General features: G+C 43.7%; 1 protein-coding gene across 1 annotated transcript in view; it reads right to left on the bottom strand.

Moving 5' to 3' along the window:
- Positions 1–6: 6 nt before the first annotated feature.
- LOC110494510 (protein kinase C delta type) overlaps positions 7–15,036 on the bottom strand; it is a 38,553-nt gene continuing 23,523 nt past the window's right edge. Inside the window, exons 2-17 of the mRNA XM_021569639.3 lie at positions 13,719–13,851; positions 12,745–13,014; positions 10,204–10,372; positions 9,524–9,555; positions 9,248–9,333; positions 8,129–8,258; positions 7,654–7,754; positions 7,448–7,541; positions 7,153–7,277; positions 5,202–5,375; positions 4,908–4,999; positions 4,678–4,740; positions 4,424–4,562; positions 3,577–3,765; positions 3,166–3,294; positions 7–2,998 (exon numbers count right to left, since the gene is read on the bottom strand). Of these exons, the coding sequence (XP_021425314.1) occupies positions 2,840–2,998; positions 3,166–3,294; positions 3,577–3,765; positions 4,424–4,562; positions 4,678–4,740; positions 4,908–4,999; positions 5,202–5,375; positions 7,153–7,277; positions 7,448–7,541; positions 7,654–7,754; positions 8,129–8,258; positions 9,248–9,333; positions 9,524–9,555; positions 10,204–10,372; positions 12,745–13,014; positions 13,719–13,827 (2,061 nt within the window). The 5' untranslated portion in view covers positions 13,828–13,851 and the 3' untranslated portion in view covers positions 7–2,839. The remainder of the gene's footprint in view (positions 2,999–3,165; positions 3,295–3,576; positions 3,766–4,423; positions 4,563–4,677; positions 4,741–4,907; positions 5,000–5,201; positions 5,376–7,152; positions 7,278–7,447; positions 7,542–7,653; positions 7,755–8,128; positions 8,259–9,247; positions 9,334–9,523; positions 9,556–10,203; positions 10,373–12,744; positions 13,015–13,718; positions 13,852–15,036) is intronic.

The raw sequence follows: 15,036 nt of genomic DNA, 5'->3' as shown, positions 1-15,036 counted from the left end.
AAACAATTTAGAGTTAAATATCTGTTTATTTATAATCAGACGTAAAATACGAAGGCAGTAAAAAAAAAAGTATATCCTTACGTCACCAAATATTGTAACTATTTAGGGCAATATACAGTGCCTTCAGAAAGTATTTATACCCCTCGGCTTATTCCACATTTTGTTGTCTTTCAGCCTGAATTGAAAATGGATTAAATATTTTTCTCTTATCTATCTACACACAACACAAAATGACAAAGTGAAAATATGTTTTTTTAGAAATGTTTTCAAATGGATTGAAAATTAAGTACAGAAATGTTCATTGGTATTCACACCCCAGTCAATACTTTGTAGAATAACCTTTGGCAGCGATTACAGCGGAGTCTTTTTCTGGGTAAGTCTCTATGAACATGCCACACCTGGACTGTACAACATTTGCACATTACTCCTATTCAAAATTATTCAAGCTGTTTCAAATTGGTTGTGGATCATTGCTAGACAACAATTTTCAGGTTTTGCCATAGATTCTGCCATAGATTTAAGTCAAAACTGTAACTTGGCCACTCCAGAACATTCACTGTCTTCTTGGTAAGCAACCAGTGTCGATGTGGTCTTATGTTTTAGGTTGTCCTGCTGAAAGGTGAATTTATCTTCCAGAGTCTGGTGGAAAGCTGACTGATCCAGGTTTTCCTCTAGGATTTTGCCTGTGCTCCATTCCATTTCTATTTGATCCTGAAAAACTCCCCAGTCCTTAACGATTAGACATATACCCATAAGATGATACAACCACTATGCTTGAAAATATGGAGAGTGTTACTCAGAAATGTTTTGTATTAGATTTGCCCCAAACAAACACTTTGTATTCAGGACAAGAAGTGCATTGCTTTGCCATGTTTTTTTTAGTCTGTACAGGCTTCCATCTTTCCCTTTGTGTATTAGGTAAGTATTGTGGAGTAACTATAATGTTGTTGATCCATCCTCAGTTTTCTCCTATCACATCCATTAAACTCTGTAACTGTTTTAAAGTCGCCATTGGCCCGAGTGGTTTCCTTTCTGTCTGGCAATGGAGTTAGGAAAGATGCCTTTATTTTTGTAGTGACTGGGTGTATTGATACACCATCCAAAGTGTAATAACTTTACCATGTTCAAAGGAATATTCAGTGTCTTTTTATTTTATTTTTTACCCATTATGAATAGGTTCCCTTCTTTACAAGGCATTGGAAAACCTCCCTGGTCTTTGAGGTTGAATCTGGGTTTGAAATTCACTGCTTCACTGAAGGCCCTTACAGATAACTGGGGTACTGAGATGGTCTTTTTTCTATGACTGTGTTAAAAACACTATTATTGCACACAAAGTGAGTCCATGCAACATAGGACTTGAAAAGCACATTTTTACTCCTGAAATAATTTAAGCTTGCCATAAGAAAGAGGTTAGGTTGAATACTTATTGACTCAAGACATAAGCTTTTCATTTTGAATTAATCTGTAAAAATGTTTTTTTTTTTTCAACAATTCCACTTTGACATCATGGGTTATTGTTTTTGTAGGCCAGTGACCAAAAACCTAATTTAATAAATGTTAAATTCAGGCTGTAATACCAATATGTGGAAAAAGTCAAGGGGTGTGAATACTTTCCGAAGGCAATGCACATATTCATTTAACGTACAGCATATTATTATTATTTGCTTTTTAAAATACCTACATTCAAGTAACACAAGACCCAATTTATCCATCCTTTTTCTAAAGGAATCCCCCCCAACACACACCCATAACCTTCAAGACGAATGACTGCAGAGTACCATTACATTAACTCCTTCCAGTATGATGTCCCACTCCATTTCACACTACTGTAACGCAGATCTGAATCAGGGTAGCTGTGGTTTGATCAGAGTAGCTCTGGTTTGTTCCGGAGAGTGGGGAAGCTGCAGTACCATTTACAAATCCTTAGTTTTATATCATGTGGATGGGCAGACCAAGGTGAGAGACTATCCATGCCTGTATAAATCTGTGCATCCTCTACTGGTCCTGTAACTTTGGTGTTCTATCATTTGTTTTTTTTATCACCCTTTCAAATGAATTAATTGTACATTACACAGGGTACTGAATTCGCACCTGAAAAAGTAAACGTTCTTTTCATTATAAAACATTTAAAATATACTGGAGATTCATGCTGTCACTCAGACATATTCATTCATGCATACATTTATGCACAGTAAGTGAGTGCTCCAACACACACACACCCACACTTCTATATTGCTATCCTTGTGGGGGCCAAAAACTTGATTGCCATCCAAAATCTTATTTTCCCTAACCCCTAAATCTAACCTTAACCCCAAACTATACCTAACCGTAACCCCTAGCCCCAACCTTAATTATAACCCTAATCCCTAAGTCTAAAATAGCATTTTTCCTTGTGAAGACCAGCAAAATGTCCTCACTTGCCTGAATGATCATTGTTTTACTATCCTTGTGAGGACTTCTGGTCCCCACAAGGACAGTAAAAACACACACACAAAACAATGATGTGAATGATGGGACGGGAAAGAGTGACATACAGTAGGCAGAGCACACGGGTGTGTGAGAGAGCCACATTTGACCCCTGACATCCCAGCATGGACAATACTAAAACTGAACTACAACTGAACTATGGGGTGTGTGTAAATGAGTGTGTTGATGTATGTTGGGGGATAAAGTACAGTACATGGATTAATTCAAGGTTTGATCCCAAGGAAAAGAAAGACACCATTATTGAAGGAACCACCACAGAGATAAATGCAACACTGGTTTCCCCCTCCTCCCTTTCCTATGCGTTTATAATGGTGCGGTTGAAACAAAGAGATGGGGGAATCTTGTTGTGCCTTCATTTGTCCATAATGTGTTGCATCTTGAGGTTGATGAAAGAGAAGCCTGCAAAGGCTGTCTGGTCCATAGAGTCGATTAGGTTCTTGTCCGTGTGGGAGAGGCGGGGCTTCTCACTCAGGAACTCCCGGTCAAAGTTGTTGCAGTCATTGGGGCCTTTCTGTGATTGGCAGAGAAGGGCTGTCAGTTCAACAAGAGACCAATGACACCATTCACAATACAACACCAAATAAACAATTAATATGGTGCAAAAAAATCTGAAAAGAGCATTAGTGTGGGAGTTTCACTAGCCACAGTTCCATTATAAGCCAGAGATCCAGATCGTACCACTTTAGGTTTGAAGGGGGGGTCCACCTCTCTCTTCTCCAGGGCAGGCCAGTTGAGGTTCTTGAAGAAGGAGTGGCCGCGGATGTTGTCCACCACACCTAGCCTGCGACTGGGGTCTCTTTCAAACAGCTAGGGATGGGGAACAGAGACACGCAACAGCTTTGGGACAAGCATCCATCTTGGATTTAAGGTGTGTGTTTTTGTGCCTGCATCTGTGTAGATGGGAAGGGTTGAGAGGGATATAATAGCAAGGTAAAAAAGGGATGTCTGAATGTCTGTGTGCAAAGGCTAGTGTTGATGAAAGTCAGGTGAAATTGCAAGACTGATTGCATTGTTTACTAGTGGACACCAATCTGCCACCCACTGTCACAGACTGTGTGTGGGGAATTAGTGAGAGAAGAGAATGAGCACCTTCTCCAATAGGTCCTTAGCCTCCTTGGTGATCCAGCGAGGGTAGTGAGGCACGTCCATCCTGATGGACTCAAACAGCTCATCCTCGTCATCACCCTGGAACGGCGACTGGCCGATCAGCATCTCATACACCAGTACCCCAAACGACCACCAGTCCACGGAGAAGGTGTACTTCTGTCCCAGCAGGATCTGAGGATGGACAGATATAGTTAGATACGTTTGTTATATCTGGAGTACTTCTCCTGTCCTATTCGGTGTCCTGTGTGAATTTAAGTGTGCTCTCTCTAATTCTCTCTTTCTTTCTCTCTCTCGGAGGACCTGAGCCCTAGGACCATGCCTCAGGACTACCTGACATGATGACTCTTTGCTGTCCCCAGTCCACCTGGCCGTGCTGCTGCTCCAGTTTCAACTGTTCTGCCTTATTATTATTGGGCCATGCTGGTCATTTATGAACATTGGAACATCTTGGCCATGTTCTGTTATAATCTCCACCCAGCACAGCCAGAAGAGGACTGGCCACCCCACATAGCCTGGTTCCTCTCTAGGTTTCTTCCTAGGTTTTGGCCTTTCTAGGGAGTTTTTCCTAGCCACTGTGCTTCTACACCTGCATTGCTTGCTGTTTGGGGTTTTAGGCTGGGTTTCTGTACAGCACTTTGAGATATCAGCTGATGTACGAAGGGCTATATAAATAAATGTGATTTGATTTGATATACACATGGACAATGTTAAGAGTCATCTTCTACAGTCAGGATCAAAACACAGAATTACAAATACAGGACAGAGAGTGTAAATTTCTTTACAAACAGAATCGTACAATACCCTATCCTGCACAGACACAGTCACACACCTCTGGTGCTATGTAGTCTGGCGTCCCACAGAAAGTAGTGGCCCGATTCTCTCCAAACACGTTCTCCTTGCACATCCCAAAGTCAGCGATCTTAATGTGGCCGTCTCTGTCCAGCATCACATTGTCCAGCTTCAGGTCCCTGTAGCAGGGAAGGGTTGGGAGGGGAGGGTCCATCTACTAAGCGCTAGTACAAGGATTAATAAGGGAAATCAAGTGCAAGGCCAGACGAGACCATTAAAGTTCATTGATCTCACCTGTAAATTATTCCTTTTGAGTGGAGAAACTGCAGTCCAATTATGATCTCTGCTGAGTAGAACCTGGGGGAGAAGAGTGGTAGAGGGCAAATAACTTCTGGGTGCATCATCCCTACGAAATGCCTACAGTCTGCCCTTAACCGGCTATGAAACTGTCGTGGGTGAGTTCTAAGTAAATAACTACTGCGTGTCTGGTGGATAGTGAGTTAACACTGTAGTCTGTCTCTTACGAGGCTCTGTAGAGGTCAAAGCGACCCTTATCCTGAATGTGGAACATCAGGTCTCCTCCATTCAGGTACTCCATCACGAAAAACAGGTGTTCCTGGTAACACACACACACACACACACACACACACACACACACACGTTAAGCTACTGTCTAAACACCCAAGTCGAGTGACACACATCAGTCTGATGAACAATTGTTGGACAATTGTCCTGGAGTGCTGTGTGTGTGGAGGTAGTGATGGATGACGGTAAATCCTAATGAAAGATAAAGCTTTGGAGAGGGGTAGGGGTCTCACCCTGGTCTGGAAGGTGGAGTAGAGGTGTGTGAGGAAGGGGTTGTCCCAGGCCAGGGCCAGGACTCTCTTCTCCACCATGGTACACTCCACATCATCATCCATCAGAACCACGTCTTTCTTCAGGGCCTTCACAGCAAAGTACTGTCCTCGCCCCCTCAGCTCAGCCAGCAGGACCTGGAGCGCCACACAGGAGAGGTGATACAGCACAGCCGAATACTCATGTTGAACATACTAAACTATCAGACCAGAGCAGGCCATTTTGTTAGGTTATAGCCTTATTCTAAAATTGATTCAATTGTCCCCCCCGCCCCCCCCCCCCCCCCCCCCCCCCCCCCCCCATCAATCTACACACATCCCACAATGAATTGAGATGTATTGGCTATTTAATAAGACATAAAAAATGCATTAAAACACACTTATATAAGTATTCAGACCCTTTACTCAGTACTTTGTTGAAGCACCTTCAGCAGCGATTACAGCCCTGAGTCTTCTTGGGTATGACACTACAAACTTGACATGGGAGTTTCTCCCATTCTTCTCTGCAGATCCTCTCAAGCTCTGTCAGGATGGATGGGGAGTGTTGAGGCACAGCTATTCATGTTTCTCCAGAGACGTTCGATGGGGTTCAAGTCCAGGCAGTGGCTGGGCCACTCAAGAACATTCAGAGACTTGTTCCGAAGCCACTCCTGCATTTTCTTGGCTGTGTGCTTCGGGTCGTTGTCCTGTTGGAAGGAGAACCTTCGCCCCAGTCTGAGGCTCTGCGCGCTCTGGAGCAGATTTTCATCAAAGATCTCTCTGTACTTTGCCCCGTTCATCTTTCCCTCGATCCTGACTAGTCTCCCAGTAACTGCAGCTGAAAATAATTCCCACAAAATGATGCTGCCACACTATGCTTCACCGTAGGAATGGTGCCAGGTTTCCTCCAGGTGTGATGCTTGGCATTCAAGGCAAATAGTTTCATCAGACCAGAGAATCTTGTTTCTCATTGTCAGAGTCTTTTGGTGCCTTTTGGGAAAATCCAAGCGGGCTGTCATGTGCTTTTTACTGAGGAGTGGCTTCCGTCTGGCCACTCTACCATAAAGGCCTGATTGGTAGAGTGCTGCAGAGATCGTTGTCCTTCTGGAAGGTTCTCCCATCTCTACAGAGGAACTCTGAAGCTTTTTCAGAGTGAGCATCGTTTTCTTGGTCTTCTCCCTGACCAAGGCCCTTCTCCCCAGATCGCTCATTTTGGCCGGGCGGCCAGCTCTAAGAAGAGTCTTGGTGGTTCCAAACTTCTTCCATTTAAGAATGATGGAGGCCACTGTGTTCTTACGGACCTTCAAATGCTGCAGAAATGTTTTGGTACCCTTCCCCAGATCTGTACCTCGACACCATGCTGTCTCGGAGCTCTACAGACAATTCCTTCAACCTCATGGCTTGGTTTTTGCTCTGTCATACACTGTCAACTGTGTGAACTTACATAGACAGGTGTGTTCCTTTCCAAATCATGTCCAAACAATTACATTTCCCACTGGTGGACTCCAATCAAGTTGTAGAAACATCGCAAGGATGATCAATGAAAACAGGACGCACCTGAGCTCAATTTGGAGGCTCATTGCAAAGCATCTGAATACTTATGTAAATAAGGTTATGGGGTATTTTGTATAGATTGATGAGAAAATGTTCTTATGGAAACCATTTTAGAATAAGGTTGTAATGTAACAAAATGTGGAAACAGTCAAGGGGTCTGAATAGTTTCCGGATGCACTGTAGCTACTCCAACAACAGATAATAACACGGGTCACATACTAACTAAACCACTACAGTAAGTTGGCTCTCAGCAGTTGAAGAGTGCCCTGGAACCTTTTAGACAAAGCAGTGCTAGCAAGTGATGTGTTTGAAGGCCATTGAGTCTGTGTGCATGGGTGTCAGTGGCATGAGCATGAGGAATGTAGCAGTGGTTGTACTGTACCTTGCCAAAGCTGCCCTTGCCCAGCACCTTGTGGAACACAAAGCTGTCAATGGTGAGGCGGGTCTTGGGGGTGATGCTGGCTGGGGCAGGGCCCTTACCTCCCTCCCACAGCTTCTCATAGCCTTCTGTTGAACACACACGCACAAAGAGACAGGCATAATGTCAATAGATGCATACACACGTAAAGACCCACAAAAAACGAAAGAGAACTAAAAGACCTACATTGTTAAGGACCAAAATATTGTTTACTGTAGAATAACATGTGCTCTCAACTGCAGCAGTGACAGCTGCTTACCACTAGGGTCCGCTCCTGGGCTTTTGTTGAAGTCCTGGTAGATTCCAATGTCCGTTGACTCAGAGTTGCTGGATTCAGACCGTCTTGTGGATTTCTGAAGAGGTATAATGCTATTACAATAGGGTTATGAATGTGCATTCATGGCTCCATAAAATACATTAGTATGTTTGAATGTGGGCATGACCAGGTGTCTCTGTCTTTCTCACTTGGCTAACTTGGTTGAGGGCCTCAGCCAGGAGTTTCTGGTTGATTCCACAGAGATTTCCCACTTTCTTCTCACATTTGTGATGGGAGTTCATGCCACAGTCTAACAGGAGAGAAGAGAGAAGAGTAAGACAGTAGCTGGGATAAAATGAAGGGAAAGATTTAAGAGGCAGAGTTAAAATATTGGGTGGATTGAAGATTGTTCTCTATCAAACATCATTGCAAATAAATGTGTTTTCCCGTTTGTACTTTAACTCTTTGCTCATTGTAACAACACTGTTTATAGACATATGACATTTGAAATGTCTTTATTCTTTTGAAACTTTTGTGAGGGTAATGTTAACTGTAAATGTTTTTTTGTTTATTATCTATTTGACTTGCTTTGGCAATGTAACCCATATGTTTCCCTTGCCAGAAAGCACCTTACATTGAAATGAGAGAGTGGCAGAGAGACAGAGATGGAGGCCTCACACCTACCTTCACACTTGAGGCCCTGCTTGACCATTCCCCACAGCATACTGCCACAGTGGTCACAGAAGGTAGGGCTCATGTAGTTGTGGATCTTAAAGCGATGTGGCATGTCGATCTTAAAACGCTCCTTCTGGAACTGTGGATACACAGAGCTCCCATCATCAATGAGCTAGTCCATAGTACCCATGGGCAGTTAGTACCCATGGGCACTGCCCCCCCCCCAAAAAAAATGGGTGTCTGTGGGGCCTCACAGCCCTTCTGAACCTCCTCATGGTGCCCCGCAGGGAGCAAGAGAGAGGGGACAGGGGCACACACCTACACCGATAACTAGTGGACTGACTCCACTCTCTCTTCCCTCACAGCACTGACTTGCCAACCACTCCACCTGTACTGTTTCCATACAGGCTGCAGACAGGGAACAGGTTCACCTCTAACCCCTGAAGAGAAGGCCTCTCTATCCTAACTGCCACAGGTGCTATAGAGCTGATCCCACTACGACAAATACTCCAAGTCTTTCTAGTACTCCATGGCTGCAACACTAGTCAAAAGTGCTCCACTACTGGTAATAACTGTCCCATGCTGAATCCACTGGCACCATACTGGCTACTTTGGTCCCATGCTAGCTAAATAACAGCTGAATAAAAGGAGAAAAAAGAAGGAACCCGCACACTGCTCTTGATAGTATCACTGCTATTTAAAAAGCTTTAAGTATCGGCCTCAGAGCCTTCGTCAGAGTTCAGATGTGCGAGCATTTGAATTTTGAGCTAAATCACAGCTGGAATGAAGCACCACTGTTCAGTTTTAAACACAAGCATATTGATTTGCCTGACAGTTCTCCTGGTCTCTGATAGCTGTTGATTTGACCTCCCTGAAAGTGTCTCGTCTTGCCTATTGAGGAGTGAAGAATAACGTGGCACAGTTCGCACAGCTGCATGACTCCGATGCGATCAGAGAAAACAATATGGAAAAATTAGGACCCTGGTCAAAATATAAAATCAAGGGAATCACTCCATAGAAAACTGATCTTCAAACACCATCTACAGTAGGTTACATGGTGCCAATTGGCCACACAGTATTATATCCAGGTTTTTGATGTGTTTTGGGAGGTGAGGTCATGTTGCTCACCATAGTCTCTCTGCTGTTGGCTGCTGTTCCTGTGCACCTCCCGATGATTTTGTCAATACATTTCTTGTGGATGGCGGCGTTGCATTCTGAGACAGAGATTAAAACCACATTAGGAAAAGCTGCTAGTTAAGATATTCACTTATTGATATGAGAAATTTGTGACTATTTTTGGGAGTAAATTATTGCAGAGTGAACGCTTTGGATGTTTCACTCCAAGCACCAAAACAACTTCCTTATAGTGAAAGATTTTAACGGCAAGAGGTCAGAGACACTCACGTCTGCACTTGTAGCCTTGCTTGTTGAATCCCCTGTTTGGAAAGAAAAACAGGGTGAAGATTCATACAATAAATGACTCATCTTTGTGCACTTTTCCCAAAAGGCATACTGACAGATATTCTTACTATCTCAATATAAAGTATTGACAGTGACAATAAACAATGGCAGTTTAACAAAATGAGAGGAGAGACATTCATTCACCTTTTGCACAAACTACACCATCCACACACACTAGGGACATTGGTCATTACTCAACCTGTCACCATAAGGCACCAATAACAACTTTCTTCTCTGGCAGGAAGGGGGCAGCCCTGCACTGGTAATTGTGCTGACATTGTTGGAACATTGCAGCAACACCCTGTGGGTTTTCCCCAGACAGCGTCTCAGACAGCGACTCACACAGCTCACAGAACAGGCGCTGCCAGCCAGTCTTACTGTTATTGTTGGACAGACTGCTCCAGTTATGGATCAATTAGAGCTGTTAATTGGTCTACTCAGAGACCCCATGGGGGGCTGGTTTTGGGGTAATCAGTCGACTGTCTCTGTACTGTGGTTAACTGCTAAGCCAAGGCATAATACCGTTGTGTAGCAAAACGACACACTTGTAAAACAGGTTGAAAGCTCAACGGTCTTTGTCATGGTCACGGTGGTGTTTGGATGGGGTGGTCTGCGTCTCTCACCAGACAAACTCCCGGCAGACAGAGCAGAAGGTGGGCTGTCCGAAGAAAGTGGCTGTGAACTCATGGTTCTTGATGAAATGGACCTTGGCCTGTTTCATGGCTCCTCTCCTTCGGGTCAGTGTCATCGCCCCATCCTCCTCTTCACGCCCCTTCACGTTCGACTTAAACACTGCTCGGGACACATAACAATATTACAATTCATTATTTGATGTACTCAATCATATACCATTGTGTCTGCTGTGGGTGATATTATTAGATAGTGTGTTACATTGTGAGCTAAAAATGGTACCTTGGTGAAAATTAAGAGTTTATAACAATAGAAAATGACTCAAAAAATGGCACACTCCAACATAATTTACAAACAAAGCATGTGTATTTAGTTAGTGCCAGATCAGAAGCAGTAGGGATGACCAGGGATGTTCTCTTGATAAGTGTGTGAATTGGACCATTTTCCTGTCCTGCTAAACATTCAAAATGTAACGAGTACATTTTGTGTCAGAGAAAATATATGGAGTAAAAAGTACATTATTACAGGAATGCAGTGAAGTAAAATACAAATACACAAAAAAACTACTTAAGTACTTTACACTACTGCAAAACATAATCAAGTGCCCTGTATCTACATTGTTATATTCTAAAACCACATAAATTATTGCCCGTCTATACAGATATCTCAGCATTAGAGATGATTGCTTATTAAAGACATGCTCTGGAACTTTGGCGACTACTAAGTATTTGTTATCCTCCTGCTTTGGGCTGGATGTGTCAACGTGTAGTTCATAAAGTGCATTCGGAAAATATTACAGCATAGTCTAAAATGTATTAAATTGTTTCTTCCCCCCATCAATCTACACACAATACCCCATTATGACAAAGTAAAAACAGGTTTTTAGAAATGTTTGCAAATGTATAAAAAAGGAGTAAATATCACATTTACATAATTATTCAGACCATTTACTCGGTACTTTGTTGAAGCACCTGTGGCAATGATTACAGCCTCAAGTCTTCTTGGGTATGACACTACAAGCTTGGGACACCTGTAATTCGGGAGTTTCTTCCATTCTTCCCTGCAGATCCTCTCAAAGCTCTGTCTGGAATGGGGAGCTTTGCTGCACAGCTATTTTCAGGTCTCTCCCCCTAGCTATTAGAGTTCTAGCCAAAGAACTTCAGCCCCTCACCATTTGAGTGACAGCTAGCAAGATGCACACACAGCAGAGTGAGAGAGAGCGCAATGACTTTAGGTGCACATATGTGACATAAAATATTACATTTTCAGGGGACACTTTTGGCTCGTGAGAGCTACTTTCAGAACTACTGGAATTATGCAAAAGTACTGGAGAATCTCTTTAAACATCAACTCATCAAATTGAGGAAGATTAAGGAAAAGTCATCTAAAGAATGAGGTCAGGTCACAATTGTTTTACTTTCAGAGTAAACAGTGAGAATGGCCTTCTGCAAAATGTGGCTGTAGCTGATGCAAACCAGAGACAGAAAAGAAAAGCGAGAAACTCTGCTCCCAAATCATTTGCTGATCGGGGAGGGCCACTCTGATCTACTTGTCCCCGGCCCACAGAGGGGGTGTCCCAGAGCGATACATCGCACTAACTCATTTTTCAGGAAGGGGCGAGGACACTAAGTACACCAGATCCAGCTGTTCCCTCTTTCAATTGAGCATGCTAGATATTATGGAGAAACCATCAGTTCATGTGGGAAAGTTTAGATGGAGTTTAAGGGAGGTGATACGTGAAAGGTGTTTGTTTTGAATAATCTTGTTGTATGTATTGTATTGATATTATGTATTGTATGTTCATGGGAGCCCCCTTGCAAATTTCCCTCAAGAGAGGGAAAGCCCACTTACACAGACAGGAACCATGACAATTTTTGTCATTAGTGAATGGCCTGAGTAAACAATCTTATTTATTCACCATATTTGACACAAGCCAAGGGGACTCGGTCAAAGGTCATGGAAAGAAAACAAAGAGAGGCGTGAGAGAAGTAAACAAAGAAAATAAAAGTGAAATGAGGACTGTGAGAAGACACAAAAGAGGGTGAGGGAGCAGGCCACAGCTGGGAAGATGGAGTAAAAGACAGGAGACTAATGAGAAAATGGGAGACTAACACATTTCCTCCTTGCCATCTCATTCCTTTGACTGGTGTGTATGTTTAGAGAGGAGATGCTCCCACCTGCCAACACTGGACACATGCTTTTCAGGAAAGCTGCAGAGAGAGGGGGGTATGCTGCTCCAGCCTACCCCCTCTCCTACCAATGGGCCGACCCAGAGCAGATAAAGCCTGACTGGGACACTCTAACATACAGATTCCCCCTGGGTCTGGGTCCTATGCCAGCTCCTAGATACACACAATCCTCCTTCCAGGGCCTGTATGGCTGCTAGGCTGAGCGCCATGTGACAAGCTGGCCTGGCAGCCTGGAGGCCACTGTTTACGCTCTGTAGCCAGTGTGTTTGAGTGCTGGAGAGTGCAGAGAGCGACATAGATTTACATTAAATGCTAGATTGAGAGCCTGTTTGTTTGGCTTACTACCTGCTGTGTCTGTGTCCTCCACAAAGAACTGGACGACCATCTGAACCTTCCCAGAAGGCTGCAGGTCTACCCAGAATTCAGCACAGCCGTTGCCCTTTTTACAGCGCTCAGCCAGTACGGACACGCCCACCGTGGCCTCGGCCAATGGCTCCTCTGCGGTCTTCATCAGAACCACTTGGAGGACACGGCCCTCGTAGATGTGGGCATCGAAAGTGGACTTCCAGGCAGGGTACATCGTGGGTTTCCTCTGGACTAGGGTCTTCCCCCGATCTGGAGAGAGAGAGAGAAAGGTTACACCACCACAGCTTACACATGTGCATGACAAAGTGTGTTTGTATATGTGTGAAAGGGAGGGAGAGAGAAAAGAGTGTGTGTGTGTGTGTGTGTGTGAGACATTGTTTTTGGGGTATCTGTACTAAACTATTTATATTTTTGACAACTTTAACTTCACTACATTCCCAAAGAAAATAATGTAAATATACTTTTACTTCCTTACATTTTCCCTGACACCCAAAGGTATTTTTATGCTTAGCAGGACAGGAAAATTGTCAAATTCACACACTTTTCAAGAGAACATCACTGGTCATCCCTACTGACTCTGATCTGGCGGACTCACTAAACACACATGCTTTGTTTGTAAATGATGTCTGAGTGTTGGAGTGTGCCCCTGGCTATCCGTAAATGTAGAAAAACAAGAACATGGTATCTTTTGGTTTGCTTAATATAAGGAATTTGAAATAATTTACTTTTATTTCTAATACTTAAGTATATTTTAGCAATAACATTTACTTTTGATACTTGAGTATATTTAAAACCAAATACCTTTAGACTTTTACTCAAGTAGTACTTTAGTTGGTGGCTTTCACATTTACTTTAGTCATTTTCTATTAAGGTATCTTTACTTTTACTCAAGTATGACAATTGGGTACTTTTTCTCCACCACTGAGTAGTACCCAATGGGTAATGCTACTGACCAGTGCTGAGGGACTCCTTCATCTTAATTGCACAGAAGGGAGCGTCAGTCAGGGGTGGCAAGACGCCCACATCAAACGCATTAAAGGCTATGCGTAAGAAGGGAGACATGGTGACCACTCATCCAGCAGCCTCCTGTAAAACATAGACAGACACAGTCAGGATTATAATTATGAAATACAGACATAAGTTCACACAGCACACTCTTACACAACACATATCCTGAAAACAAGAAGTAGACACAGCTGTGGGCAGCGATTGCCAAAGAGACAGGAAATACAGAGGAAGTGGAAGCTACCCACTGTCACGCGCCGTGCTAATGCTGAAATAAAGCCCTTCATTAAAACATCACAGAGGGAAGAGAGAGTGTTGTGAAAGACTCCGAAGAAAATCCCTCTCCTGTTCCGCAAACTGTGTGAGAGAGAGAGCAATACAAGCCAGCGAGAAAAAAAGGAGAGAATCAGACAGAAATCAATGGGATCAGATTCACATGACATATTAATTCCCTGAGAGGGAGTGTTCTAAATCTGGTGCGCTGGCATTTCCTTCCCCTCCACTAATAGTGTCCATCCACCCTGCTCCTTCACATGCGTTTGATTTTCTGGCTGATATAGACAGACACGGATCAGACCATTGAGATGCAGTCCTAGGGGTCCTTCCCTGGGTAATGAGGCCAAACACATCCCTACTCCTGCAAGAGCCTTCCATATCTGATCCAAAAAGGTTGAGGTGGGTTTTGCTGATCTAGTGATATAGAACCCCTACCGGAGGAGAGACCAGGAGCATCATAGAGGAGAGGAAACAACACCGTGATGAGGTCTGTGAGCTCTCAGAACTGAGTGTTAGCACAGCTGACTGGATATGCAGCAGAGGACCATGGCACGCTTTTTGTGACCTTGACGTTGTTACGAACCACAAAAGGCCTGACAATGTTGCTCATATGCCCCCAAAGCTACACTAACTACTAATTGTGCCCTGCGATAAAATCAGGGAGGGGACTGTGGATCTGTTTCCGACCATTAGTAGGTTAGTCACATGCGATATCTCAGACAGCACTGGCCCAATTTTAGAATTACAATAGTTTGGGGGTGCTTATATTTGTCCTGTTACACACAAGTGTTTTTTTTGCATATCCCAACTCGCCCTGAGACAACCGCAGGGAGTGGGGTCATGGTCAGGGGTCACCATTGTACAGCGCCCCTGGAGCAATTTGCCTTGTCCAAGGGCACAGCAACAGATTATTTTCATTTTGTCAGCTCTAGTATTGAAACCAGCAACATTTCAGTTACTGGCCCAACGCTCTAACCGAGGCTACCTGCT

Source organism: Oncorhynchus mykiss, chromosome 17, assembly GCF_057628025.1.
Source record: "Oncorhynchus mykiss isolate SJ-2025 chromosome 17, ASM5762802v1, whole genome shotgun sequence".
NCBI classification, from domain to species: Eukaryota; Metazoa; Chordata; class Actinopteri; order Salmoniformes; family Salmonidae; genus Oncorhynchus; species Oncorhynchus mykiss.
Note: the sequence above shows the minus strand (reverse complement) of the source record. Positions and strands in the feature narration are given on the sequence as shown.